Below are 26960 nucleotides of genomic sequence, written 5' to 3'. Positions count from 1 at the left end.
GAAAGAGAACAAAACCTAGCAAAAAAGGGGGATTTCTGTATCTAGGACCACGAGCTAACCACTGACCACCGTTCCATCAACACCAGCACACTGAGGCAGAAGACACAAGATGAAGAATCTGCTTCATCCTTCATGATAAGATCCATCAATATATATTTGTATAATGCTGGAGACCATTTACAGTTTAAAATACACTTTAGAAGAGAAGAGGAAACCAGGTCCCGAAGATTACAATGAGCGACAGTGGGGAAAAAAAAAATGTTATCAAGTAGAAACCTGAAGCATAAACCTGAAGCAGAACCAGACTGTGTAAGTGGTCTTATTCTGTGAGCGGCTGGGAGGGAGAAGAGAGAAAAGGAAGGAGAGACAATTAAATATGCTTCACATAGAGGTAGAATATTGGTCTAGCAATTATTTCGGACCCTGGTCTTCTACATAAAAAAAAAGGGAAAGTATTAACTGATCTCAAACAAATTGATTAGAGGATTGTTCGTTTGTTAAATAAAGGTTATTTAAAATTATGTTTGACAGATCTGAGAAACAAATAGTGTTGTTTTTAAGTTCATGTTGTGTGTAACAATTATAATTTTTATCAACTGGAATCATTGAGAATAAACAACAATATAAGTATATGCAGATCGTGTGGAGTTCATACAAAAGTCATCAACATTTTGGTTGATCTGCACATATATGTTGACTTTAATACGACTTCTATTTGACTTTATTGCTGATCTTTTCTTGAAAAGTCCACTGTTAAAGTGTTTATAGGGTTGAGCCCATCGATCATCAACTTGATCCTCTACCCTTGTTCAATATATATCAGCGATGTCAGGTTAGGCATCATCATGATGAAATTTTTTTTTAGAAAAAGTTAAAAAGAAAATGTATATTTGTCTGTGGATCTTTATGACTAATTCCAAACTTTTAATAGTCAAAATCTCAACATTTGTCAAACTAAGGTGTGTATATACGTTTATATGCCTGATCTTAACCACTGAAATATCATGTTATGTGTTTAGTTTTGCACTCAGTGTGAGACAGATAGTACGGTGCTGATAGTCAATTGACTTAGATTTTTCTTTTTAAAAGGAATGATAAAATAGCCGTGTGTATTTCCAAGAATCTGTCGATACGATCGATTCACGATACAGGCCTACGATACGATACGATTCTCTGTGGAAGAACGTCGGCCAAACATCAGCTTAAAAAGCTACTGGAGTCCACTGTATCCTCTTATACTCAGTCACTGCAAGGATCTCATGGGATTTCATTGTTCCTTTAGCTGCAGAGGAAGTAATGAGTGCTGCCATCTACCTGCCATATTTGCATGTTAATTGTAAAAATTGTGATTCAAGTTTTTTGTTTTACACTCACATCATTTAATCTACATTAACCAAAAAATGTTTATGATAAAAAATGATGAAAATCAAATATGATTTAAGACCAATTTTAAGTGGTAAACTTCAAAATATGTCAAATTATTTTAGTATGACTTTAGGATGCTACGTAGCTTCACAGTATAGTAATACCATTTGTGATGTGTGTAATCCAGGATGATTTTTGTGAAGCGTGTATCGAGGCGTGGGCTGGTGATTTTGGCGGTGGCGTTCCAGGCCTCGTGAATCGTCAAACCACGTGAACGGTTCAGGATGCGCTGGCGGCTTTGCACTTTTATAGATGCCATCGAAAGGCGATGATTTGTGCAACTCCTAACTTGTGTACTTATAGATACTTGAGGGAAACATCTTTTTTCATGTTTGGCAGCACATGAGAAATGACATGGTAAACAAATTAATTAGTGGCCTCATATTAAAAAGTCTTGACCACAAAATAATTTAAATTGTTTTATTTATGTTGGGCAGTTTAACCATGTGACGTCACCGGACTTTATAGTGCATGGGATCAAGCCCTGAGTCGCTATTGACGTTTTTGCGTCATTATTTCTGAAACCTGCTGAATGCAGGTATTTATATATGATTTTGAGGGATAACTAAACCATAAAGTAAAGGCGAACTCTTGTTATTTCTTTCTGTTTAGACAGTATTTATGTTCTCTTATAGTTGACACCAGATGGTTTATTCTGAAGAATGTACTCCCTTATTTGATATTTTTACGATAGATATATTAGATTGTATTTAAAAAAAAATCGGAATATTTATACAGCAGTTACCTCTTTTTGGGAATTCGGTCGCCCTAAAAGTAGGTATTAAGTGCACACGTGATACATTTCTACTGGGCTGGAAGGCTTCAGTGGTTCATGAAGCTTCATCTCGCCATCACTACTTTTCATGTTTTTTGTTAAACAATTTGAATTAAATTGAAGAAAGCATTAAAAGCTTTTCCTTGAACAAGCTACTCTTGATCTTTATAAACCTATAAATGTGACTCAGTAGAACCATCGACTGCAGGTCACTGGTGTTTACTCACTTATTGTGTCTCAGTGAACTGACTGTTGTGTTGTCTGACTAGAGTCCAGCCTTCTGTAACCGCTAAAACCACCCAGTGTGTAACTGATGGTGTCACTCAGTTCGTTTCTAGAGGCTTCACTCATGTCAAGTCTTTGATTCCATCAACAGAACTGTGAAGACACCAGTGTGTGTACGTGTTTCTCAGCATCTGTTTTCCAGCGAACACTTGGAATCACTTTTTATTGGGAAATAAAAACCAAATTCCTTCAGCACAAGCTCAACTCTTTGGACGGTTCGGACTCGCCTCCGAAAGCTATTTTGGTCAAGATGTCTTGAGGTGAACGGTAGTGTCAGGGTGTAAACACCCGTGAACACTCACCTGCTGCTGCTGCTGCGTCAAATCACAAACAGATGGATTTCTCGGCCTCAGAGGTGGAACATGTGCAGGCGAGAGTCCGGACGAGTGAGGCGAGTGGAACCAGGAGGCTCATGGGAAGCATTAGCTCAGTTAATATGGCCACACATGTGTAAGACTAGAAAATACATCCCTGTCATACAGACATGCTGCTCCATCACATCGGTGGCTCAGTTTGAAAAAGTTTGTTTGAGGAACCAGTGACATCATTTGGAAGCATGCCAGAGAAAGTTGTCAAAAGTGACACAGTAATGGTTCACACATCCTAAAGTAATTCTTAACCTGAAATAACATTAAAACAATTGGTTAAAGCAATTTATAGGGCTGTGACAAAATATTGATACACTTAAAGTTCAACTAATGTGTTGATTTAAGTGTGTCTTAAATAGATGTTGGACTCTATTGTATCATCAGTATGTGTCTGTTTGTACAAAACTTGAAATATTGACATTAGAAAATGATCTTAAGCCCCGCCCACTGAAAATACATTGTTTTTCTGGAGATTAAATCTTGTTTACCATAACCACACCCACTGGGCTGTGATTGGTCAAGCTTCGAGGTTCGTCACTGTGCGTCATCCATCCTGGAAGTCTCCACCTCCAATGGCCTCTTTGTGTAAACAATGCGGGCGCGATTACAGAATGACTGAATGGAGGAAGAGTGAAGCCATTATTACATCATAAAGCACTCTGCTCTCGTAACCTCTCGTTTGCCAAGATAACAGACAAACTTTATAAAGTAATACGTTTTAAACATGGTCATGATGAGAGACTTGCGTCTTGGAGAGGAAGACTTCAACATTTGAAACACGTGAACGATTAGTTGATCTTTTCTGTTCTTATTCTTGGAGACTTTAATATTCATGTTGATGACGTCACATCTTGCTCTGCTTAAGAACTTCTAACTTTAACAGAAGCCTTTAATTTTGAGCAACATGTTTCTGAACTCACTCACCAAAAAGGCCACATTTTAGATTACACACTTAGTTGTTACTCCTTTACGCCTGGACATTTCTAATGTGTGTGTACATGATGTCCATCTGAGTGTCTTGTTTAACCTGGAGTTCAACCCTGAACTTAAGCCCTTGAAAGTTAGGTCCCAGAGGCGTGTTATCTCAGCTGATACAGCAGTGTTTCTGCTATGTTTGACCCTCTTTTCTTCAATGATTGCTTTAACGTGGACAATTTGATTCACTTTTTCATTAATCATTGTGTTGAAATACTGGTTCAAGTGGCACCTGTTAAATCGGAGTCTACTGACTCCTTCAAGAAACATCTTAAGACCTTTTTATTTGTGTAGGCTCCCCATTGATATTCTGGAACCCCTGTGTTGTTCTCAGTGTTATCTTGATCTTTTAAGTATATATTTTATTGAGTATTGTTTTGATTGTTTAAGCGCTTTGTGACCCTGGAAAAGCTCTCTATAAATATAAATTACTTGCTTACTTACTTACTTGATTCTTGATTACTAATTCAGAAAAAACGGTTCCCTTTCCCCAACTTTGAGCGTCTATGACTTTGAGTCTACTAAACTTGAGGTGCACAGACTTCCCCTCATGGATCTGATGTCCTCATTCAATGAGATGATGGAAACTGCCAGATCTGATTACATCAGGGAACTGGTAGCAGTAAATAAGAAAAACCCCAAAGTGTAGTTTGACACGTTCAATTGTGTCGTGTCTCCTGCTGACAGCAATGCACTGTTGAGATTTTTCATTGAAAAACAATTAAATTGATCAAAGAGAAAATCTCTCCCCCTTTGTGTGAAAACCTTGCTGTCACTGAGCCTGTCTCCACCCCGTGGTCTTCATTCAGTGCTGTATCTCTGGGTGATATTTCGGCTCTGGTGAACAAGATGAAACCCTCCTCAAAATGGTGAACCTCTCCCTTTCCACAGGGGTCTTTCCCAATGCATTTAAACATACCATTGTGGAACCTTTTCTCAAAAAGCCAGGCTTAGACCTGACTGACCTCAGTAATTTCAGGCCTATTTCTAAGCTCCCTTTCTTGTCCAAGATCTTGGAGAAGGTGGTGTCTGAGCAGCTGTCTTTGGTCCCAGATCAGAGCGACTGAGAAGTTTCAGTCTGGCTTCCGCAAACATCACTCTACGGAGACAGCTTTATTGAAAGTGTCCAGTGACATCATGATGTCGGCTGATTCGGGTAAATACACTGTTCTGGTTCTCTTGGATCTGTCCTCAGCCTTTGACACAGTTGATCACCAGATGTCACTGAGAAGACTGAGGGATGAAGTGGGACTGTCTGGGTCTGTGTTACAGTGGTTCTCGTCATACCTTTCTGGGAAAAGTTTCAGTGTATCTGCCAATCAAATAAGGTCTGAATCGGCGGATCTGTTGTGTGGAGTCCCTCAAGGTTCTGTTCTGGGTCCTTTATTGTTTTTGCTTGTACTTGATTCCCCTGGGTAAATCATTCAGAGATTTCCTGATGTGTCTTACCACATTTGTGCTGATGACATCCAGCTCTACTGCTCTTTTGATCCAACTGAGCCCCAGAGGCCGAACAGCTTAGTCAATTGTTTGCTAGAAATCAAACAATGGCTGAGTGAAAACACTTTGCAGCTAAATGTGGACAAAACTGAAACGTTGGTTATTGCTCCTGATGATAAGGTTCCAGGGTTGAGTCAGTACTTGGGTGACTTAGGTCAGTCTGTCAAACTGAGCCTGAGAAACCTGGGTGTTGTATTTGAAAAAGACATGTCGCTTGTTCAACACTGCAGAAAACTGACCAGAAACTGTTTCCTTCAACTGAGAAAAATCTCTAAACTTTGGAAAATGTTGTCACAACATGATCTGGATCTTATAATCCATGCATTTGTGTCTTCTCGTCTGGACTATTGTAACAGTTAGTGTTCATGTCTTAACAAGAAGGAGCTGTCTCGCCTGCAGTTGATTCAGAACTCTGCAGCGAAAATTCTGACCCGCTCTAGTAGAAGAACTCAGATTTACCCGATCCTTAAAACTCTTCACTGGCTGCCAGTTTCTTTCAGGATCAACTTTAAAATTCTGGTTCTTACTTTCAGAGCTATTCATGGTCAGGCTCCTCCTTACATCACTGATCTGATCCAGACTTACACCCCAGCTCGGGCTCTGAGGTCTGTGGATCAGAATCTACTGATGGTTCCTCGCACAGGCTCAGGACCAGAGGAGAGAAATCCTTCCAGGCTGTTGCTCCTAAGCGCTCTACAAATATAAATTACTTACTTACTTACTTTAAATATCCTGATGTATTTTTTCAATAAACTGTATATTGATTTTCAGCAACACTGCATTGGTTTAAAACAAATCATTTTGCTTTAAAATCATATTCTATTTTTATCATACTTTTTAGCAGTAACTACTTTGTCAAGAGTCATGTAGTCTGTACATTCTGCAACGCCAGAGTCAAGTACTCAACAATACTTCAAATATATCCTTGATCCTACAGTGTCACAATATATCACATTATAACGTTGCCCCTGAACAGTTCGTCAAATTCTTGCTAATAGACGAAGCTAAAGTTGACACTAAAAACAGAGAAACTTTGTACTTGTTATGCATTAAGTAAGGATCATTTCTTTGGGTGCTGTTTTACCTTAAAAAATGTAATTTATAGTACAAGAATGGTTGGTCAGCAATTTTATCAAAGAAGTTCGGAAAGAAAAAAGTTTGAAAGGTTTCAATCAAAGGTTTTAGAAAACCAAACCAGAGAGAGAAGCATACAAGACAAAGCGTTCATAAATTCTTAACATTAAACTACATGAACAAAAATAAGTTTGTAAAGAAATTTATGTGAGAAATGTAAACATTTCCAGATGAAAACTATTTAATGAATAAACAATTATTTCAATACACTTCAATCATGGGTTTAATATCCAGAATAATGTAACCAGACTGAACTTGTTAAAGACTGAGACAGTATTTTATTATTCTTCCGGCAGCACACTGAGAAGCTCAGGCCGCTAACAACACACAGGGAGTCTTGTGGGAAGTATTCTCCAGCACCATGGACACCATCAAACCCACACATTAGCAGGAGACGTCAAATTCACTTAAGTCCACACATGACTGCAGACGTCTTGTTAGATCGGATGGTTTTGACGCCTCATTTGTCCTGAGAATATGTGTGGTCCGTGCTCATGATGTTTTTGTGGAAAAGATCCGGAGCCATGATATGAGTGGAATAAATGATGGACGCATGAATGAGTTTCAGTGTTTTAAAATAAAGAATATATTTTTGGATGATAACAAAATCATCATGCAGGTCATTGGACTCAATGTCCTGGACCCCCAAGTTACCCCCATCCTGGCTCCTCTTTGATATGTTTTTGTTTTGATATCGGAATCTTAATTACCTAAAACAAAACAAAAGTGTAAACAAATAAATCACGTTGTTTCTCTTAACTTTATGAATGTGAAGTTCCATGGCTCTGACCTCCCACTGTCTCTGCGGAGGCTCCATTAATGACCCGAAAAAACAAACAAGATGGTCCAGTTCGCTACACTTTCAGAGCCAAAGTTGACAGTAATGAATATCTCAGTATGGCGTGTGTTTTGATAAATAACAGCGGTTGCATAGATTCCTGCGCCTGGTCAACTCACTCAGTCTGAGGATGGTATTTTAATTAAATCCCTTATTTATTTTGAGAGTAAACTTTCACTTCTTAACAACAAACTTGAGATAATGTGGGAGACGATATATATATATAACTTTGATACGGTTCTGTTGAATTTCGATACAGTATCATATATATATATATATATATATATATATATATATATATATATATATATATATATATATATATATATATATATACAGTGTGATAGGGAAATTTATTTTCTTTATCTGGTGCCTTGAACTTTCAAGCATATATTTTATCGGGTATTGTTTTGATTGTTTAAGCGTGGTCTAGAAAATCGCTCTACAAATATTACTTACTTATAATATTTCATTGACAACTAGGATCTCATTTTAACAGTGATATGGCGCCACCTAACGGACAAAAGGAGTTAACAGCTTTCACGAGCGCTTTGTCTGAAACGACAGAAGTTTGCCTAAAATTAATTCTGAAATATAGAAACGTGAATTTGTAACTAAAGTTGTTGTATGATAAAAACATTAATGTTTGAATGTGTTTTATTCATTCATTCATACTGATCTTCATTCGTCACACATTTGGGAAATTTAAACATACACATTACACTAACACATGTTAATAAGACATACAATACATATATTTAAAAAAACAAACAGAAATAATAATTAAAATTAATAAAGTAGTTATTAAATACGATAATATAAATATATTAAATTATAATAAAAACAAATAAAATGATAATGATATCAGAATCATTAAAAAAAAGAAAGAAAAAAAAATTAAACACAATAAATAATAAATAAAGATAAATATATTAACAAAAACAGACAACAAGAGTACACATGTCGTAAAAGGTGTTCTTATTAAACGTTATACTTTTTGTATTTAAATGTCTGACTAGTAAAGCATCAATTTAAAATGTATGTCGATGTATTTCTGTTGTAGTATATACATGTTTACATTATCATTAATTTTTAATGTTGTCATTTTTTACCAGTATTGTTTTTTAAACACAGGAATTGTTTGTGGAGTTTTGGATACAGTATAACATAGAATGAATTGTGTAAATAAAATTATTTAAATACAATCAAATAAAATGTACTGGGCCAACGAGTAAATAAATGTCTGACATGAACTACTTGTTCATAAAACAATAAACGACATATTAAGTTATTTTTTGAGAGCATGAAAACTGCATTCACGGCGAATAGTATTGGTGCTGTCAGAACACATTCGAGAAAAACTTTCTCGTGGACTTTACCTAATCAAAGACATAAACCGAGCTCGTGTCTTGTGTAACTCGTCTGTATCCGCGGCTTCATCCCTGGATTAAATGTCTTCTTCGTCGTCCTTATAAAGTAAACACTTCACTATACCGCGGTTGTGCTTCTGTGTGTCCATCCTAACACGATACCGAGGGTTTAAATGTCCTACAGCTGAGAGCGACGGGCTTGTTGTTAGCTTAGCCATCTAGCTTAGCCACGCAAACAATGAATGGTTGTTGCTTTTTATTACTTCTTCAGATTTGTTCGTTCATTATTATTACAAAGAAAACTCAACGAGTAATAATTCGCCTTTTGTAAAACATAGTTGTGTTTTATTGAAATAACTACAAGAGGTTGTAATTTTGTCACAGATACATTTACATTATAGTAAAATCTACTGTCGCAAAGTGATGACATCATAAATATATTGTGTCGTAGAGTCTTAACATTGTAACGAGGAGGTAAATGTGAACAGGAACAGTTTTAACAGTGGACAAGAGAGGGCAGGTAGAGGCAGAGTCTTCACCAGCAAATGAAGATTGATACAGACATTAGTAGTTGTGGTTCCCCAGAAAGGTGTGAGGTGCAGAACATAAGAACATAATATCATAATAATCATAATAACATTTGACATCCACTCATGTCTGTATTGTGTTTAACCTATTGGCAGCTGGGTGACTGGACAGGGTTGCCATGCCAACAGACGGGGCAGAGGACCTGGTACCATCGGTACTGTCCAGTCCAGCCAGTGCTGCTCTGACTCCAGGAGCAGTCGAGGAGGATGGCGGCTCACCGGGATGCTTCCAAAGCAATGAAGCTGCCACGGCGGCGGAAAACACCAATGGTGAGAGAATTTTTCTTTATGTCTTAAAACGGATACAAATAATTGTACTTCTGCCGTTGCACAGCAGGAAAGAGGGCCGGAGCCTTGTTGCACATTGACCGACAGCGCATCCAAGCAGCAGCTGCCAGTTCAGCAGCTGATGAACTGCAGGGACTTGGGGTGGCCGTCTATGACCAGGATGTACTGGAGCAAGGCGTCCTGCAGCAGGTGGACGAGGCCATTGAGGAGGCCAATCAGGTTGCTGCTAGAATTGAAGCGGAAAAGGAGTACGAGTCTGTGATGGATGATGTCAGGTAAAGTTCCAACATTTCTAAATTTCTGTCCTTAAGTACGAAGTACAATTCTTAATGATTCCCATGTTTATGGGTCTGAAGGAAAAAATGATAGAATAACAAGATTGTACAATTGGTATCAGTGCAGTTTATGACGTTCATTTATTTTATAACACACTGTTACGACATTAGCAGGAAGATAACATAGAACACTTGTTCTTGTTGTGTAACCAGAGCACATAAACAAACAAAACATCAGTTTAATGCTGAATATTTAATCAAATAATAATGTTTTATACTTCCACAGTACTGCTATCGTTTTGAGTAGAGTTGTGTATCGGCAGGAACAACAACACGATAGACTTTCATATTGTTGGAACAAGTTTATATTTAAAGTATTGTCTAATTGTATTCTCTCATCCTGATGTTCAATTGAAACACAGAAATGAACAAACGTGAATATTTGCATGCTGATTGTAAACAAATGATTTGATACAGTTCTGTTAATTTTCGATACAGTATCATAAAAGTAAATATTGCTGTTATAGGATATAATTATATAATTTAAACACATGTATTGAAAACAACTGAATATATAACAAAAATGAATAACTGTCTATTATCTGACTGCCAGGTCTGTGACAACATCTCTAAAGCAAATAAACAAAATCATCGAGCAGTTAACTCCGTACGCTTCGTCAAGCAAAGATATGTGTCGGAAGATTGAATCTGTGAAGCGGCAAAAAGAAAACAAGGTAAAGATGACTTGAACTCTGTTGTTTAATGAATAGAATAATAATAAAACAATGTTTGTTCAGGAAAAACAGCTCAAGAAAGTCAAAGCTAAGCAGAGACGTCTTCAGGCCATTCTGGGAGGAGAGAGTGCTGAAAGGTTAGAAGCAGAGCTCCTGGCAGAGGAGGATGAAGAAGATGGTGAGATTATTTGACAGTTTTTGTTGTTACACACGTCTTGTCAGTCTGAACTTCTACCTAAATTGTGTAGATTCAAGAATCGAATAAAGAGTTTGTTAGAACCAAAACGTCCTGTACATTTAACAAAAAACTAACATTCTAAAATGCCAAACATGTATCTTAAATCCATTAAATAGGTCATGACGGCTGCATTTGGTTTTTTGTTACATTCGCAATGTTTGCTAATGTATCCTAGTGATGCTGACACATAATGATTTTAAAACACCATCAGTACAGATGGTACTGTAGTAACAAGGATATATTTGTAGTATTGTCGAGTACTTGACTCTGGTGTTGCAGAATTTACAGACCACATGACTCTTGACGAAGTCGTAACTGATTTATTTGTTTTGAAACCAAAATATGTCCAAATATCAACTTTAAAAGCTGCTGGAGTCCACTGTATCCTCTCGTCCTCAGTCGTCGCAGGGATTATCTAGTTGCCGGAATTTTAATTGCTACACAAAAATGAAAGAAAATTAGCATGTTAATTGTAAATAAAAAATGAACACTGTTCTATTGAATAATAATACATAATCTTGAAAAAAGATATTGCAATATTAAAGTGTGTTAATATTTTCCTACACTCCTAATGATGCTGATGATGAATAAGACCATCAGTAGTGAAACTTTTATCTTCTATGAAGCAGAAGAAGCTGGACCCTCAACACTCGGGAGCATGCTGATGCCAGCCCAGGAGACGGAATGGGAAGAACTCATCCGGACAGGTCACATGACTCCTTTTGGCACAAGGATCCCACAAAAAGAAGAAAAGAAGGAACCTCGAAAGCTGATGCTCGCCGAAAACTCTGCCTTTGATCAGTATTTGGCAGATCAGGCCAAGATCGCTAGCGAGAGGAAGAAAGTCCCTCTTGTCAAGAAGAAAAAACGTCCTGGGATGAGTCCGGTGACAACAGAGACGAAAGATAAAAAAGGGATTTCTCCCAAAGATAGGAAAATGCAGAGGCGTTTGAGGAAGCTGCAGATCACTGCGTTGAGGGCTCATCCTAAAGCAAGGCCAAAGACTGAGCCTCAAAGCCCCAAGTTTAAGAGGAAGTACCACCGTGAGGGCGATGGGTCCGACAGCGAGGGGTCGGAGTACGTGCCGAGTGACGGCATCTACGATCCCGAGCAGGAGGAGAGGGAAGACATGGAGGAAGGCTTTGCAGATGATGATGACAAAGAAGAGTACGAGCTGAAACCTTACAAGAGAAAGATTGGAAGAAATGTGAATAAGAAAGTGAAGAAAAAGGACAGTGAGGATGAATATTGTCCTGAGAGTTCGGAGGAGGAAGACGTTAAAGGGAAAGAAAAAAAATGCCGGGATGACGGTGACATCGAGTTCTACAGGCAGAGAATAAGGTATTTTTTCATTGTGTCAAATTTAATATTTGTTTTCTAATTTCGCGGTTAATGTTACAAAGTTCTGATGTAATTGCTACTTACAACAGGTGGAAAAAGAAGACTTTTATGTTACAAATAAGTAAGCTTGATGATGATCAAGTTGGACGTCTGCTGTCAGGAATTCAACATTTCCTGGCACTCTTCTGTAGGACTGGTCTATTGGTGCTGCATTACATCTGTATTCATTGTTTAATACTAGGGCTGTGTATCTGCAAGAATCTGGCGAAATGATATGTATCACAATACAGGGGCAACAGTACGATATATAAGATACTGTAGGAACAATGATATATTTGTAGTACTGTCGAGTACTGCAGAATTCACAGACCACATGACATAATCTCTCATCCTTAGTCCTGGATTTCATGGCATTTTTTCCCTAGCTGCGGACATGATGACTGTTGATGGTAAATAAACACTGTTACACATTTTATTGAAAAATAAACAATCGGACAACACATTTTAAAATAAAATATGATTTTGAAAAAACATACAAACGATACAGTGCTGTTGAATATACAGCATAGTGAAAAAAAATTGGAATATGTTGTGTATAGATGTTTTTTCACACCCCTGTTTAATACTAGTGGTGTTTTGGCAAGAATCCGTCAATACGATGCCTATCATGATGTGGACAACATGACTCTTCACGAAGTCTCAACTGCTTTAATTTGTTTTTAAAAACCAAAATATGTCCAAACATCATCTTAAAAGCTCCTGAGATTTACTGAATTTGTTCCTTTGACTGCCGCGGACAAGTTTAATTAAAAATAAAAAAAAATGACTGTAAATCATATAGGAACATACATTATATAAATTAAAATGTGATTTGAAAGCCAAACAAAAAAATGAAAGTATATACAAACACACATCCCAAGATGTCCAAGTTGCAAAGCGGTCGTCAAGAATTCTCCAGCGTCCATCCTGACACTCTTTTATGAAGGTTTGATCTCCTGTTGCGGCAAAAAGTTTGAGAAAAAAGAAAATGCATCTGTGCTTTTTCATGGGTTGAGCTTTTAAGTTGGTAAATGTTCGCGTCTCTGCTGTTCTGCTGTCGCGAATGTGCTATTGTTATTCCCTTTAGTTGGGAGGAAACAGTTGCTCTGTCGTGCACGAGGAGAGATAATCCCAGATGAGATTGGCAGCTGCTCCTTGACTAAGCAAATTCACTCCCTGCTTTTTTTTTTTACTGCGTCTGCTCTCATAGTGGCCTAATTATCCCCCTGCATATGGTTTTATAAAGCATTCACACTAATGCCCAAATTAGGGGAAGAGCCGCCCTAATGAGATTTCATATTTATAGCTGCCAAGTAAATTGTGTTGGCATGCGTCCTTATTCTGGTGAGCGGCGATTGGACGTGGACAGTCGTAGGACGGTGGCGTTGAGGACTGATATTATTAGAGGGACGGGGGCGGAGGGGGCGGAGCAAGGGCAGAAAGTGTAATTAACTGAACCAATGCTTAGTCTTGACTTAATTAGAGAGTTGGGTCTCCCAGGCCCAGCTAAAGGACCGGTCTTGTGTCAGTGTGACAGGACCGGGCCCAAATGAAGATGGATTCTTATCCTCTGCACCTCACACCTTTCTGGGGAACTCCAGCTACTAATTGTCTGTATCAATCTTCATTTGCTGCACGAAGACTCTGCCTCTAACTGCCCTCTCTTCTCCACTATTAAAACTGTTCCTGTTCACATTTACCTCCTCGCTGTAGATGTGGGTAAGCAGGGATCACAACTACTATTTGCCAACCTGTTTCTTAAACTAACCAGCTGACTGTAAAGGGATGATCCAATAATTACGATGGATCTATCTCTGTTTTAATGATGGCTTTGAGCTGGACGCTGCAAGTGTCGGGGGTCAGTGTAAAATATGACCATTAATACTCATTAACACATGAAGCTGACGCTGTTTGGCTCTCATGACTTCAGTAGTTTTTCTTTTTTGTCTCAGGAAATGGAGACGACAACGTCTCAGGGAAAGGGAGGATCGGAGAGAGAAAGGGGAGGAGCTCTCGGACGACAGCGACGCCGAGTTTGACCAAGGGTTCAAAGTTCCTGGTTTTCTGTGGAAGAAACTCTACAAGTATGTGAAAATGTATCATGTATATTGGCAAGAATCTGCCGATATAATACATATCAATATATATTGTGATACTGTAGGAACGAGGATATATTTGTAGTATTGTCGAGTACTTGACTTGGTGTTGCAGAATTTACAGACCACATGACTTGACGAAGTCGTAACTGCTTTAATTTGTTTTGAAACCAAAATATGTCCAAACATCAGCTTTAAAAGCTGCTGCAGTCCACTGTATCCTCTCGTCCTCAAAATTAAATTAAATTATGTTTTCTGACACCCCATCTTGTTTTGTGCTGGGGTCATATTTCAAAGGACATTCTGATCTGTAAGTGCCATCTTTGTGTCAGGTACCAGCAGACAGGCGTGCGCTGGATGTGGGAGCTCCACTGTCAGCAAGCAGGAGGCATCCTGGGAGATGAGATGGGATTGGGCAAAACCATTCAGGTCATCTGCTTTCTGGCCGGACTGAGCTACAGCAAGCTGAGAACCAGAGGGTCCAACTACAGGTGCGCACATCAACACACACACACACGCTCCGTGGACAGACTCAGTGTCTGTCCGGTATGAATATTTGATCAGGGGGATTTCTGCCTGAGTGTGTTCACCTGAATTATTAAACATGTTTCAATTATCCGACTCTTCACTTTCTTACTGGAGACGTCAGAGAAAACACCGACACTGTGAGTGTGTGTTAGAGTCGACTCATTCTTTACATGAACACTTAAGAGGAAGTCATGGACTTATGAAATGAGCTCTGGACGATAAATCCGCTGGAAATGTGACGGCCTGAATGTCTCGCAAATGACACGCGTGCAGATCGCAGGTGCCGCTTCTCTTGCAGTCAATAATCCGTCTGCTAAAGACGCCCACAAATTGATTGCTTGCAAACTCAATTACGAACCAATATCAATAGCTTCCACTCGGCGGTGGTTCAAACAAGGCCATTAGTTTACCATCGTAGGTGTGTGTTGTTCACTTTAAATCACCTTCAGTTTTCATGCAGTTTAGTTAAAAGTATTTGTAAGTAGATCAGTATCTTCAGAATAATAATTTACATTATTTAAGTTGGAACTTTTTTTTATTAAAATGATGTTTTTAAGGAATTCAATAATTCCTATATTAAAAGGGTTTTTTATATTTATATTCTTATTAATTTACTTTAATAAATCCTATGTTAAAAGTTTTTTTTATTAATATTCTTTGTAATTTACCTCAATAACTCCTATATTTAATATTTTATTATATTTATATTATTTAAAAAACACTTTCAATCTTCAATGATCATAAGATGAGGTTCTGTCTGTAAAAGTCCAGGTTTGATTCTCTGTGTTCAAATGTAGGTATGCTGGACTGGGCCCGACTGTCATCGTGTGTCCAGCTACAGTCATGCACCAGTGGGTCAAAGAGTTCCACACTTGGTGGCCATCTTTCCGAGTGGCCGTTCTGCACGAGACCGGCTCCTTCACCAGCGACAAGGTAACTATTCCTATTGTTGTCAACGAGACCTGCCGTCCTCTTGGGGGCACCAACGTGCCAAAGATGTGACAGTTTCAGCTCTGAAAGAATCCTTATCTTGTCAGGAAAAGTTGATTCCGGAGATCGCTGCCTGTCACGGTATCCTCATCACGTCATACTCGGCTGTGAGGAACTTGCAAGACGCACTGCAGCGCTACGACTGGCACTATGTCATCCTGGACGAAGGCCACAAGATCAGAAACCCAAATGCCGGAGTGACCACGGCCTCTAAACAGGTACATGGTCCCTCGCAATATGGCGGTTCATCGTCCACAGATTGTCTTATTATCTTTAGCTCCTCGTCTTCGTTCATACTGTTTCAAATGTATTTGAACAGCTGATAAACACAACCACATCCACATTAGAGAGATGTTTTAACAACACAGTGAACTCCCAGGATGCCTCTTTTAAGTGACGCCCATTAAGTCGCTACAATGCAATTCTTTTTTTTACTACTGTAATTAAATTATACGTCTTTGTTGCTGTGACAGCTCATGTTGATATCATGACTCGTTCTACAGACTCTTTTTCAGTGATCATCGATAGTCAACAATTTGAAAGAATCTGTTGGGGGGTTTGTTTAATGGATGTATTGCGGTGAAAGAGTACATTTTGTAGTTTATTTTCTATTTTCTGAGGCTCGGACAACACACGTTTTTTTATGTATAAGCAGGTAAAAAAAAGCATTTAATAATATAAAGAAGGTTCACAGCACATTCGGCTCTAAACGTTAGTCAGTGTGATTCAGTCATGGGTCTCAAACTTGATCGCTCAAGGGGCAAAACTATTTTATTACGGCCCTCATATTAATCTTTACCATCAACCTCAGTTTTTATTGGAAGTCTCTTTATGATTATTGACTTCCATAATCTCTGTTCCTTATCTTAAACACAATATATCAACATGAATGTTAATCTCCTTGAAACCATCCGACGGGCCACAAAAAATGACTTTGAGGGACAGATTTGGCCCACGGGCCTTGATTTTAACAGTTGACTAATCTTCTTTTCGAAATCTTCGAACCATGCTTCATCATCCTCATCTTCTCCTCTAGTTCCGCACTCCTCACAGGTTCATCCTCTCAGGATCACCCATGCAAAACAACTTGAAGGAGCTCTGGTCTCTGTTTGACTTTGTCTTCCCTGGGAAACTGGGCACCTTGGCCGTCTTCATGGAGCAGTTCTCTGTGCCCATCACCATGGGAGGGTACAGCAACGCCTCACCTGTCCAGGTACGGACCTGCTGAATGTCTTTCACATTCAGATTCACAACAGTACAGTTGAAGCTGCAGTACATACATTCATCCATGGATGGTGTGTGTGTGTGTGTGAGTGCGCACGTGTGTGTGAGAGGGAGGAACTAAAGTGAGGCCCTTCTGTCATTAGCGTCCAGTCGTTAATAACCCTCCGACTGTATGGATTGAATTATTTAAGCCACACTATTGATGCTTCTTCCGCTGTCGATAATAAAAACCTTTACTAATTATTCATGTTATTAAATGGTCAGAGGAAGCTCTGCTTCTTGAAACACTGACGATGGAGGCGGGAGGAAGTCCAGATTAAACAAGAAAGTAGTAATGTAGAATTTGGACAAAGATCAGTAGTAGCTGCCCCCCCCCCCCCCCCCTCACTCTGACTGCAGGAGCAATATTGTCCCCTCCAGGTTTGACGAGGGGGTCCTTTGATCCCTCGGTTAATGTTTGAAGGGATAACTGGCTTTTAGTATTGGGCCGGCTCTTACTTTAGTGGAGGGCTCGTTTGAGCTCAGTTGCCAGTAGAGCAAGTCAGGATTATGGGTTCTATTCCCCGCGGGGCCGGAGCACTCCTGATCACTAGTTAATGGTTCACGCTTCTGAAAGGCTGGTTACTTGACAGGAGTAGATAATTTAACAGACGTCTTTGCATGTTTACGTCCACGTGAGTTTGGTTTTGTGCTGGAATAATCCACTTCTTTTTTTAATAAAAGGTCCAGACGGCGTTTAAGTGTGCGTGTGTGCTGCGAGACACTATCAATCCTTACCTCCTGCGTCGCATGAAGGCTGACGTCAAGGATAACCTCAACCTACCTGACAAAAACGAACAGGTACTGGTCACTCCACTATGGAAGTATATCAGTGTCATCATGATATTGAACGATTGAATTTAACAATTTAATGTTTTTAAGCATCAAGAATGAAATGTGTTTTATTGAAAGGTTAAATGTTTTTATTGAATTAAAAAAGTGAATGAATGAATTTTCTACAGAACTTATATATATTATATATTTATAATTACAATAATTCAAAAACACATTTTTACAAATTCAATATTTTTTAATTTGTAGATTGTAGACTGTCTGCGCATTCTAGGATTGGTATATTGAAAGGTTGAATTATTATTTTTTGAATAATTGAATTCTTTTTTCACATAGACTTTAAAATTCTAATTCCAATAAATAAAAACATTTTTTTATTCGTACATTCAATATAAAAATGTTTGTATAATTGTGCCAGACAATACTCAAAGAGTACCAATAAACTTGATCGAACTTTCAGCTAATCATGCGACCCGTAGAAAATCATGTGACTGATCAATCAAGTAACTTTGTTCGGTATTGTCTGTTGGCACTAATATACATGTTTACATAGAATTTAAAAGGCTACAATCAAAAGACAAAAAAAGGATTTAGAATTTAGAATTTCCAACTTTATATGCAAAAAAAAATTAATAAAGAAAGTTAACCTTAAACTGAAATTATTGAATAAAAAAACATTTCCCCCAAAAAAGCAAAATAAAGTGTTAAATCCAAAGACTTCCTTCCATCAATCTTGGCAGTCTCTCTGCTGGACTGGTGTTTATCTGATGTGACTGCACATGCCATGTCTAAGGACTATTTGATGATTGTTCGTGGCCTTTGTAAAGGAAAACCAGCTAATAAAGTCCTGGAAAAGTAAAAGGTGCAGGTATTCATTAAGCTGGCCGGTCTCTGGTCTGTCCTTGTGGCTGATGCCGGTCGACTTCTCAAGTCCACTTCAGCTCATTAAGTCTCTCCCTCAGGACACCATGGCTCCAGCAAACGCGCTGCTTCACCATAATTTCTCTCCTCACACTCTTCACTTCATCAAGGGGCTTTAAAACTGATGTTTGTTGCTCATTATACTCCTTTTTCACGCCAACGTCTGTGTGTGCAGGTTCTTTTTTGCAGATTAACTGAGGACCAACGACAAGTTTATCAGGGTTTTCTGGACTCCAAAGAAGTTTACCAAATACTTAACGGAGACATGCACGTACGTTTTACCCCATCATTCTTTATTCATGGCTTTGGTTGACCTGATGACGAATTATTTCGGGAATAGAGGATTGCATTGATATGTAAATGTCGCCACTTTGTGGCAGTTAAAAAGGAATATCTTACCATTAAATAGTTATCAAGTATTAAGTATTGAGCAGACACTTCTGAATTTGTGTCCTCGCTGAAAAAGACGGTGGACTCCGGAAAGAGACACTGCACCATTTATCAGCACTAACCAAATGGACATGGTTGCAGAGCCACGGGTGGCCGCAGCACGATTGCACACACACAATACTCAGTGGTCACTCCTGGTCCATTAACCACCATTACTAATGCAGTGACCGCCAGGCCCTCATCAAGGAAGCGAATGCAACTCAGTATCAAAGACACACATTTGTTTAAGAGATGAGAGCGTTCAGAGAAACACAAGTTTAAGAGTTAAACTGTTTTTTCTCCGTCAACTTTCCGTCAGGTCTTCTCAGGTTTGATCGCTCTGCGTAAGATCTGTAACCACCCTGACCTTTTCTCGGGGGGTCCGCGGATGCTTCGGGGGATCCCGGAGGACCAGCTGACTGAAGAGGAACATTTTGGCTTCTGGAAACGCTCCGGCAAACTCATGGTGGTGGAGTCGCTACTGCGTCTTTGGAGCAAACAGGGACACAGAGTTCTTCTCTTCTCACAGTCCAGAATGGTAGGTTGGAGTTATAAAGGTTTTTGATTTAGAACGACTGGATAGTTCAAGGACTGATGGTTGGGTGGAAGGATTGGCAAAGCATTAAGGAGTTACTGAGAAGGTTGTTAAGAGGGCTGACACCTCAATGTTGAGTTTGGAAGTTAAAAAACATGTTGCAGAATAAATGCTGTTAATTTAAACAAGTAAAAGATGAAATAATGATTTTTTAAATTTGGTTTATTACGTGGGTTACGTTCTGAAAACCCCCGCAATGAATCTGCAATTGAAAAAACAGCGTTCACACCTCCGTGTGTGTGTGTGTGTGTGTGTGTGTGTGTGTGTGTGTGTGTGTGTGTGTGTGTGTGTGTGTGTGTGTGTGTGTGTGTGTGTGTGTGTGTGTGTGTGTGTGTGTGTGTGTGTGTGTGTGTGTGTGTGTGTGTGTGTGTGTGTGTGTGTGTGTGTGTGTCAGCGCGAGGCCTCAGCTGTTGCAGTCAATATCAATGAGATTATACCTCGGAGGTAACCTGAGACCCTCCCTGTCGGTATCTCTGTCCATGTAATATTAATCTGCCTTAATCCTTTTAAGAGATAATCCAAACCACTGCCTGTTGTTTCCTCTCCTCCCTTTGCTTCTCCTCCATTCCCTCCGCTCACGTGCCTCCCCCTCTCCCCCCAGATGTTGGACATCTTGGAAGTGTTTGTGAAGGAGAACAACTACACCTACATGAAAATGGACGGCACCACTTCCATCGGCTCACGACAGCCGCTCATCGCTCGATACAATGAGGTAGGATTAGTCGTCTCTAATAGCGACCCTGAGTTTCTCCTGGAAATCCCGCCATGAGGGGAAAGTCACGGAACTTTGACACTCTAATTGATGACAATCTGTTCCTCACGGACGGGCTGCTGCATGTCAACGGTCCAAGTGAGAAGTTATGAATGATTTGATTCAATACATTGCATTTCATTGATTTGCATCCACTTTGTTCATATTAGTGAGTCTTTTTTAAGTTTTTGTGTGACCGGAATTACCAAAAAGCAGCTATTGATGATTATACTAAACAGGTCGGACATGGTTGACTAAATAATGTAAAAAACAAATATTCTCCTTATTAACAAACAAAATGATAAAAGGAAAACTTCCACCAAATGCATCATAACACCTGCAACTGTGGTGCGTTCAACAATGTGAAAATATGTGCGTTGCAGTTTAGAACTAAGTAAAAATGATCAATATTCAAGTTTCTTTATTTCATTATTTTCTGTTTACTTTCAGGACAAATCCATTTTTATCTTCTTACTGACCACGAAAGTGGGAGGCCTCGGAGTCAACCTGACTGGAGCCAACCGAGTCATCATCTATGACCCAGACTGGAACCCGAGCACAGACACGCAGGTCGGACACATCCGCGGGTTTCTCAAAGTTGACTTTTTTGTATATTTTCCCACTCAATGAAAACCCCGCAGGTCCCATTGAGTCAGAGAGCAGTTACATTTCATTGGATCAGCCCTGTGTCAATCAAAACAGATGATTTGGTGTTTGGAAGATGATTGAAGTCATTAAATGTTGAGAAGAAGTGAAGCGTTTGTTGTGATTGGTGGATAACAGAGATGATGTCGGCAGGCACGTGAGCGAGCCTGGAGGATCGGACAGAAGCAGCAGGTCACGGTCTACAGGTTATTGACCGCAGGAACCATAGAGGAGAAGATCTACCACAGGTCAGATCATCACTTCAGAAAGAAGACATTGAAGACCAAACATACAGACCAACACAACAAAAACACAAACCTGGATTGTTTAAACGTCACAACAAACATGGTCCATTTCCATTTTTTTACACCTCAAATATTTCAAGGATCTGTGTCCTTGACTTTCTTTGTGTTGTTTCTTCATGGTTGTGTTTTCATTTCAGGCAAATCTTCAAACAATTCCTGACCAATCGAGTCCTCAAGGACCCGAAACAGAGAAGGTTCTTCAAGTCTAATGATGTCTATGAGCTCTTCACACTGACTGACCCCGACGGGGCTCAGGGCACTGAGACCAGCGCCATATTTGCAGGTGAACCACATGATGATAGGGCTGTAGTGATGAATTAGTCTCATGATCCAATATTTTTCTATATATTTCAATACACTCAATTTAAATGACATCTTGTCTGAATCTCTTTTGGTTGAATTCATTAAACTAAAAAGCCAAAATATGGCCAAACATCAGCTTTAAAAGCATCCTCTCGTCCTCAGTCATTGCCGGGATCTCACAGGATTTCATTGTGTCTTTAACTGCGAAGAACACAATGATTGGTTTTAATGTTCCAGTTCAGTTGAATATTGATGAAAAATGTATGTGTGTGTGTATATATATATATATATATATATACAGCTATGTTCAAAATAATAGCAGTGTTTTTAAAAAAGTGAATAAAGCTCAAAATCCTTATAATATTTTTTATTTTCTTTCATTAGGAACGCTGCACAAGGTATTGCACAACAAATCATAAAGAAAAAAGTATCAATATTTAATTACTTTACAGAATATGAAGGAAAAGGTGATATTTCTGTGTTCAAAAAAATAGCAGTGTCGGCATTTCTCATTACAAACTCAAATATTTACTAAATAAACTGAAAAAATATTAACATTTAGCAATCCTGACAATTAGTTAACTAATATTGGTTGAATAACCGCTGTTTTTGCACATCTGTGCTGCATGGAGTCAACCAACCTCTGGCACCTCTGAACAGGTATGCCAGCCCAGGAAGATTGGACAACCTTCCACAATTCCTCTTCATTTTTGGGTTTTGCCTCAGAAACAGCAAATGTTATGTCACACCACAAGTGCTCAATTGGATTAAGGTCTGGGGATTGGGCTGGCCACTCCATAACCTCAATTTTGTTGGTCTGGAATCAAGATTTGGCTCCTTACTGGTATGTTTGGGGTCATTGTCCTGTTGAAACACCCATTTCAGGGGCATTTCCCATTCGGCATAAGGCAGCATGACCTCCTCAAGTATTGTGATGTATCCAAATTGATCCATGATCCCTGGTATGCGATATAAAGGCCCGACACCATGGTAACAGCCCCATTTCATGATGCTTGCACCACCATGCTTCACGGTCTTCAGAGTGTGCTTGTATTCAGTGTTTGGGGCTCGTCTGACAAACTGTCTGCGGCCCTTGGATCCAAAAAGAACAATCTTACTTTCATCAGTCCACAAAATGTTTCTCCATTTCTACAGAGGCCAGTCAACATGATGTTTGGCAAATGCAATCCTCATCAGCACATGTCTTTTTTGCAACCGTGGGACTTTGCGGAGCCTTCTTGCTGGTAGATTAGCCTCACATAAGTGTCTTCTCATTGTCACAGCACTCACAGGTACCTTCAGACCGTCTCTGATCTCCCTGGAGTAGACCCTTGGCTTAGTCTTTGCCATTCTGACTATCCTTCGGTCCATTCGAATGGTAGTCTTACGTTTTCTTCCACGTCTCTCTGGTTTGTCTTTCCATTTTAAAGCACTGAAGATCATTTTAGCTGCGCAGCCGATAATTTCCTGCACTTTTTTATACGTTTTCCCCTCTCCAATCAACTTTTTAATCAAAGCACGCATTTCTTCTGAACAATGTTTGGCACGACCCATCTTTCATCAGTTTTCACTGAGAATTGCATGCACAACATGTGCTTCATCCTTAAATAAGGGCCACCTGATTGAAACCAGTTTCTTTCACACAATGAATGATCTCACTGATTGAACTCCACACTGCTATTTTTTTGATCACGCCCCTTTTACTTAATTAGTCAATTAAACAGACCCAGGAGTATTCATATCATTAATGGATCTGTTGGTTCCTCTGACTTTACTACACCTGCTGGTAAATTATTTTCCATTTATTATTATGTTTTATACCAAAAACAGTGATTTATCTGGTTAGTCATGTTGGACTGCTATTATTCTATACATAACTGTATGTGTGTGTGTGTGTGTGTGTGTGTGTGTGTGTGTGTGTGTGTGTGTGTGTGTGTGTGTGTGTGTGTGTGTGTGTGTGTGTGTGTGTGTGTGTGTGTGTGTGTGTGTGTGTGTGTGTGTGTGTGTGTGTGTGTGTGTGTGTGTGTGTGTGTGTGTATAGAGTTTTTCCTCTCCCTCTTTCGTAGGTGATATGAAAAAAAAAGATATAGATACTGCTATGACTTTATATTAAGATAACGATAGAATCTAATGTTTAATATATAACTTGAAAACATACTACAGAGACTGCTTACTTCCTATATTTGGAAACGTAAGTAGTCAAGTACGTACGAGAAATGGAGTGATGAAAACGATATACTCGTATACAATATAGAGCTCCATATCACAGTGAACCCTTCAGAAGTGACGTGACTGGCTGATGCTGTCTTCAGGTACGGGCTCTGATGTGAAGGTGCCGAAGAAACCCGTCCGGTCCAGAACCTCTGTGAGCCGCCACTTTCACAAACACTCCAGATCCAAGTCGGACCATTCCTCATCCAACACGTTCAGAGAAGGAAGCGTTTCCAATAATCTCTCTCTGGAACAACAAACGTCTGCTGAGGGGAATCCAAACATTCCTCACGTGAGCAACAACAAGTCGGCCGTCGGGCCGGACAGAAGCTGTGAGCTGACCAATCCCCAGAAGCACCGCGAGAAGAGGAAGCACTGCCAAGTGGACGGACACAAGTCAAAGAAGAGCAGGAAAGACGCTCACTTCGAAGGTCATCGCATCTCCCACCTGGTGAAGAAAAAGACGCTCGATAAAGAGGCCGGCGAGGACAACCAGCAGGACGAGCGGAGGAAGTCGGACGATTACGTGTTGGCCAAGCTCTTCAAGAAATCAGGTTTGTCAAATGCTCAGAAGAAAAGATGGTCCAGCTCTAATCTGGTGACCTTCTCAGGCATCCACAGCGTGATGCAGCACGACTCCATCATAGAGTCGTCCAACCCCGACTACGTCCTGGTGGAGGCGGAGGCCAACAGGGTGGCCAGAGACGCTCTGAAGGCTCTGAAAGTGTCGCGTCAGCAGTGTCGCGCCTTCAGCAGACCTGCGGCTCCACCTGCCAAGTAAACGTCCAGAGATGCATCTTTTGTTGAACAACTTTCTAACGGAAACATTCTTGTCTAGGAAACGCTTCGGACAAAAGAAGAATTCCCTCTTGGTCGGACCTTCTGTTGAGATTTCTGCAGCGCCAGAGAAGTGCAAGGTAATTATGGGATGTTGATCCATGGAAGTATATATTACCAACATAGGAATATTGATGATTGAATTTAACATTTAAAATGGTGGAACTGTTTAACTATTTTACTATTTTTTAAACAATTAAATGAAATAACTTGTATAGTAAAAGGTAAAGTTTTTTTGTTTTTTTTTATAAATAATTTAATAAAAAAAGATAAATATTTTAACACATAGTTTATTATATTTTCAATTATTCCAAAATCATGATACTAAATTAAATATTCTTTATTCCAGCCTTTTAAATTCAATATAAAAATTGTTGGTATAGTAGAACCACCAGAAAAAAACCAAAAGAGCACAGAGCTACTTGATCAATCTTCAGCCAATTGTGCGACTGATCAATTGAGTTGCTCTGTGCTGTTTTGCTCTTGTCTGGTGGCACCATTACATTTTTCATACTGAATTTCAAAGGATAATATAGAATTTATAAAATGTACTTTAAAATATTTGGAATTATAATATTAAACTGTGCGTGTAAATCAATAACATCTTCTGTCCAGGATGCTGCTGTCGTGAAGAAGTCCAAGAAGCCAAACTCTGGCGCTCTCTTCAGCGGGGAGGCAGCAGAGAGCGACTCGGCTCCGCTCTCCTCCTCCTCCCTCCTCGCCAAAATCAAAGGGCGGAACAGCCTCCACTTGCCTCCGAGCCAGAGAGAAGAAGCAGAAGAAGAAGAAGAAGACGAAGGCTCCGCCTCCACCCCTGCCGCCGCCACCGAGCACGACGAGCTGCTGGCCGACCTCCGCAACTTCGTGGCCTTCCAGGCCCACATGGACGGTCAGGCCAGCACCCACGAGGTCCTGGAGTACTTCAAGCCCAGACTGACGGAGAAGCAGGCTCCAGTCTTCAGAGAGCTGCTCCGAAGCATCTGTGACTTCCAAAGGAGCGGCGGTCAGGAGGGCATCTGGAGGCTGAAGGAGAGCTTCCGCTGACTCCAGTACTGAGATCCATCCTCAGACTTCCGTTAATCCCTCAGATACTTCTGAAGATCCTTCACTTGAAAGAAAAACCTCATGTGAGAGTTTCTCCACACTCGCGTGTGACCGCAGAGTCACCATGGTAACCGTTATTATGGGATCTCAGGTCCAACTCAAGAACTGTAAAAGTCCTGAGTGTGTTGGAGATTCGGGTCTTCAACACACAAGGCTGCATCTACCTCACCTGAAGTCCAGACAAGAGAACCTGACTGACACACACCTGGATGGACACACACCTGGACTGACTCACACTCCACTGAAAGTGTTGCTGCTGCTGGAATATAAATGTTTTTTTCTAAAACCGTTAAACATGTTTGTCCATGTGCCACATTGTTGTTATATTCTCTGTGAAATAAAACTGACATGAAGCACCGGAGCTGAGATTATTCTCGTGGTCTCGTCCAACAGGAATCAAAGCAGTGTAAGTGTGTGTGTATGAGTGTGTGTGTTGAAGTGTGTGTTGCTTTGTTTTCGTGTGAATGAAGGCGTGTAAGAAATATAGACACACATAAATATCACAACACTTCATATTCAACAGCACTGGATCTACTTTTCTTCATGAACAATTAACATGCAAATATTCACATTATTTCTCTTGTGTAACAAATATAGATCCTCTGTTTGAATGCAGTACTGATGTTAATCAAGTAACATTGTAGTTTTCCTTCAATTGAATTAAGAAATTCAATGCATCCACAATGTACATTTATTTCTAAGTGTTCGTTTAGTAGTGATGTGTTTTTTTTTTGCTCGTGTCAGCGTTTGTGTGTAGCTGCGTGTTGTGGTTCATTAGTGTGTGCGTGTGTTTTAATATTGTTAGTGTAGTAATGTGTGTATCAAGTGCATGTAGCTGTGTGATTCTGTCCTAATGATGTTGAGTTGTGTAATTGTGTGTCATTGTGGTCTTGTCATGTGTGCAAATTGTGTGTGTTCGCATGTGTGCGTGTTTATTACATTTGTGTTTAAAGTAGTTTAGTTAGTTTGGAGTATTTTTGTTTGGGTTTAGGTCCCAAAACACTTGTAAATGAGAATG

At 39.7% G+C, this 26960-nt stretch overlaps 1 protein-coding gene across 3 annotated transcripts; it reads left to right on the top strand.

Moving 5' to 3' along the window:
* Nucleotides 1–8674: 8674 nt before the first annotated feature.
* Nucleotides 8675–26298, top strand: ercc6 (excision repair cross-complementation group 6). 3 transcript variants are annotated; one of them, XM_087802570.1, is made up of 22 exons: nt 8675–8776; nt 9354–9527; nt 9595–9820; nt 10434–10554; nt 10618–10732; nt 11419–12133; nt 14125–14256; nt 14601–14759; nt 15594–15729; nt 15834–16004; nt 16823–16999; nt 17734–17850; nt 18938–19033; nt 19511–19729; nt 20388–20498; nt 20988–21107; nt 21336–21430; nt 21625–21770; nt 24103–24555; nt 24613–24778; nt 24840–24918; nt 25454–26298. In XM_087802570.1, exons 2-22 carry the CDS (start codon nt 9377–9379, stop codon nt 25880–25882), a joined length of 4134 nt encoding a protein of 1377 aa, XP_087658696.1. In that variant the 5' UTR covers nt 8675–8776; nt 9354–9376; the 3' UTR covers nt 25883–26298. The 3 variants fall into 3 exon arrangements, with proteins under 3 accessions (XP_087658696.1, XP_087658695.1, XP_087658694.1); XM_087802569.1 differs by having other exon boundaries at nt 9592–9820; nt 11422–12133; XM_087802568.1 differs by having other exon boundaries at nt 9592–9820.
* The last annotated feature ends 662 nt before the right edge of the window (nt 26299–26960 follow it).

This window comes from Callionymus lyra, chromosome 11 (assembly GCF_982586985.1).
Source record: "Callionymus lyra chromosome 11, fCalLyr1.hap1.1, whole genome shotgun sequence".
NCBI classification, from domain to species: domain Eukaryota; kingdom Metazoa; phylum Chordata; class Actinopteri; order Syngnathiformes; family Callionymidae; genus Callionymus; species Callionymus lyra.
This window is presented reverse-complemented; position numbering and strand designations above follow the sequence as displayed.

Bases quoted from the DNA above. Each gene is read 5' to 3' on its own strand.
- ercc6 (XM_087802568.1), top strand. From the start codon at position 9,377: ATGCCAACAGACGGGGCAGAGGACCTGGTACCATCGGTACTGTCCAGT. The intron at 17,851-18,937 runs GTACTGGTCACT...CTGTGTGTGCAG, and splicing joins TACCTGACAAAAACGAACAG to GTTCTTTTTTGCAGATTAAC. The intron at 19,034-19,510 runs GTACGTTTTACC...ACTTTCCGTCAG, and splicing joins TACTTAACGGAGACATGCAC to GTCTTCTCAGGTTTGATCGC.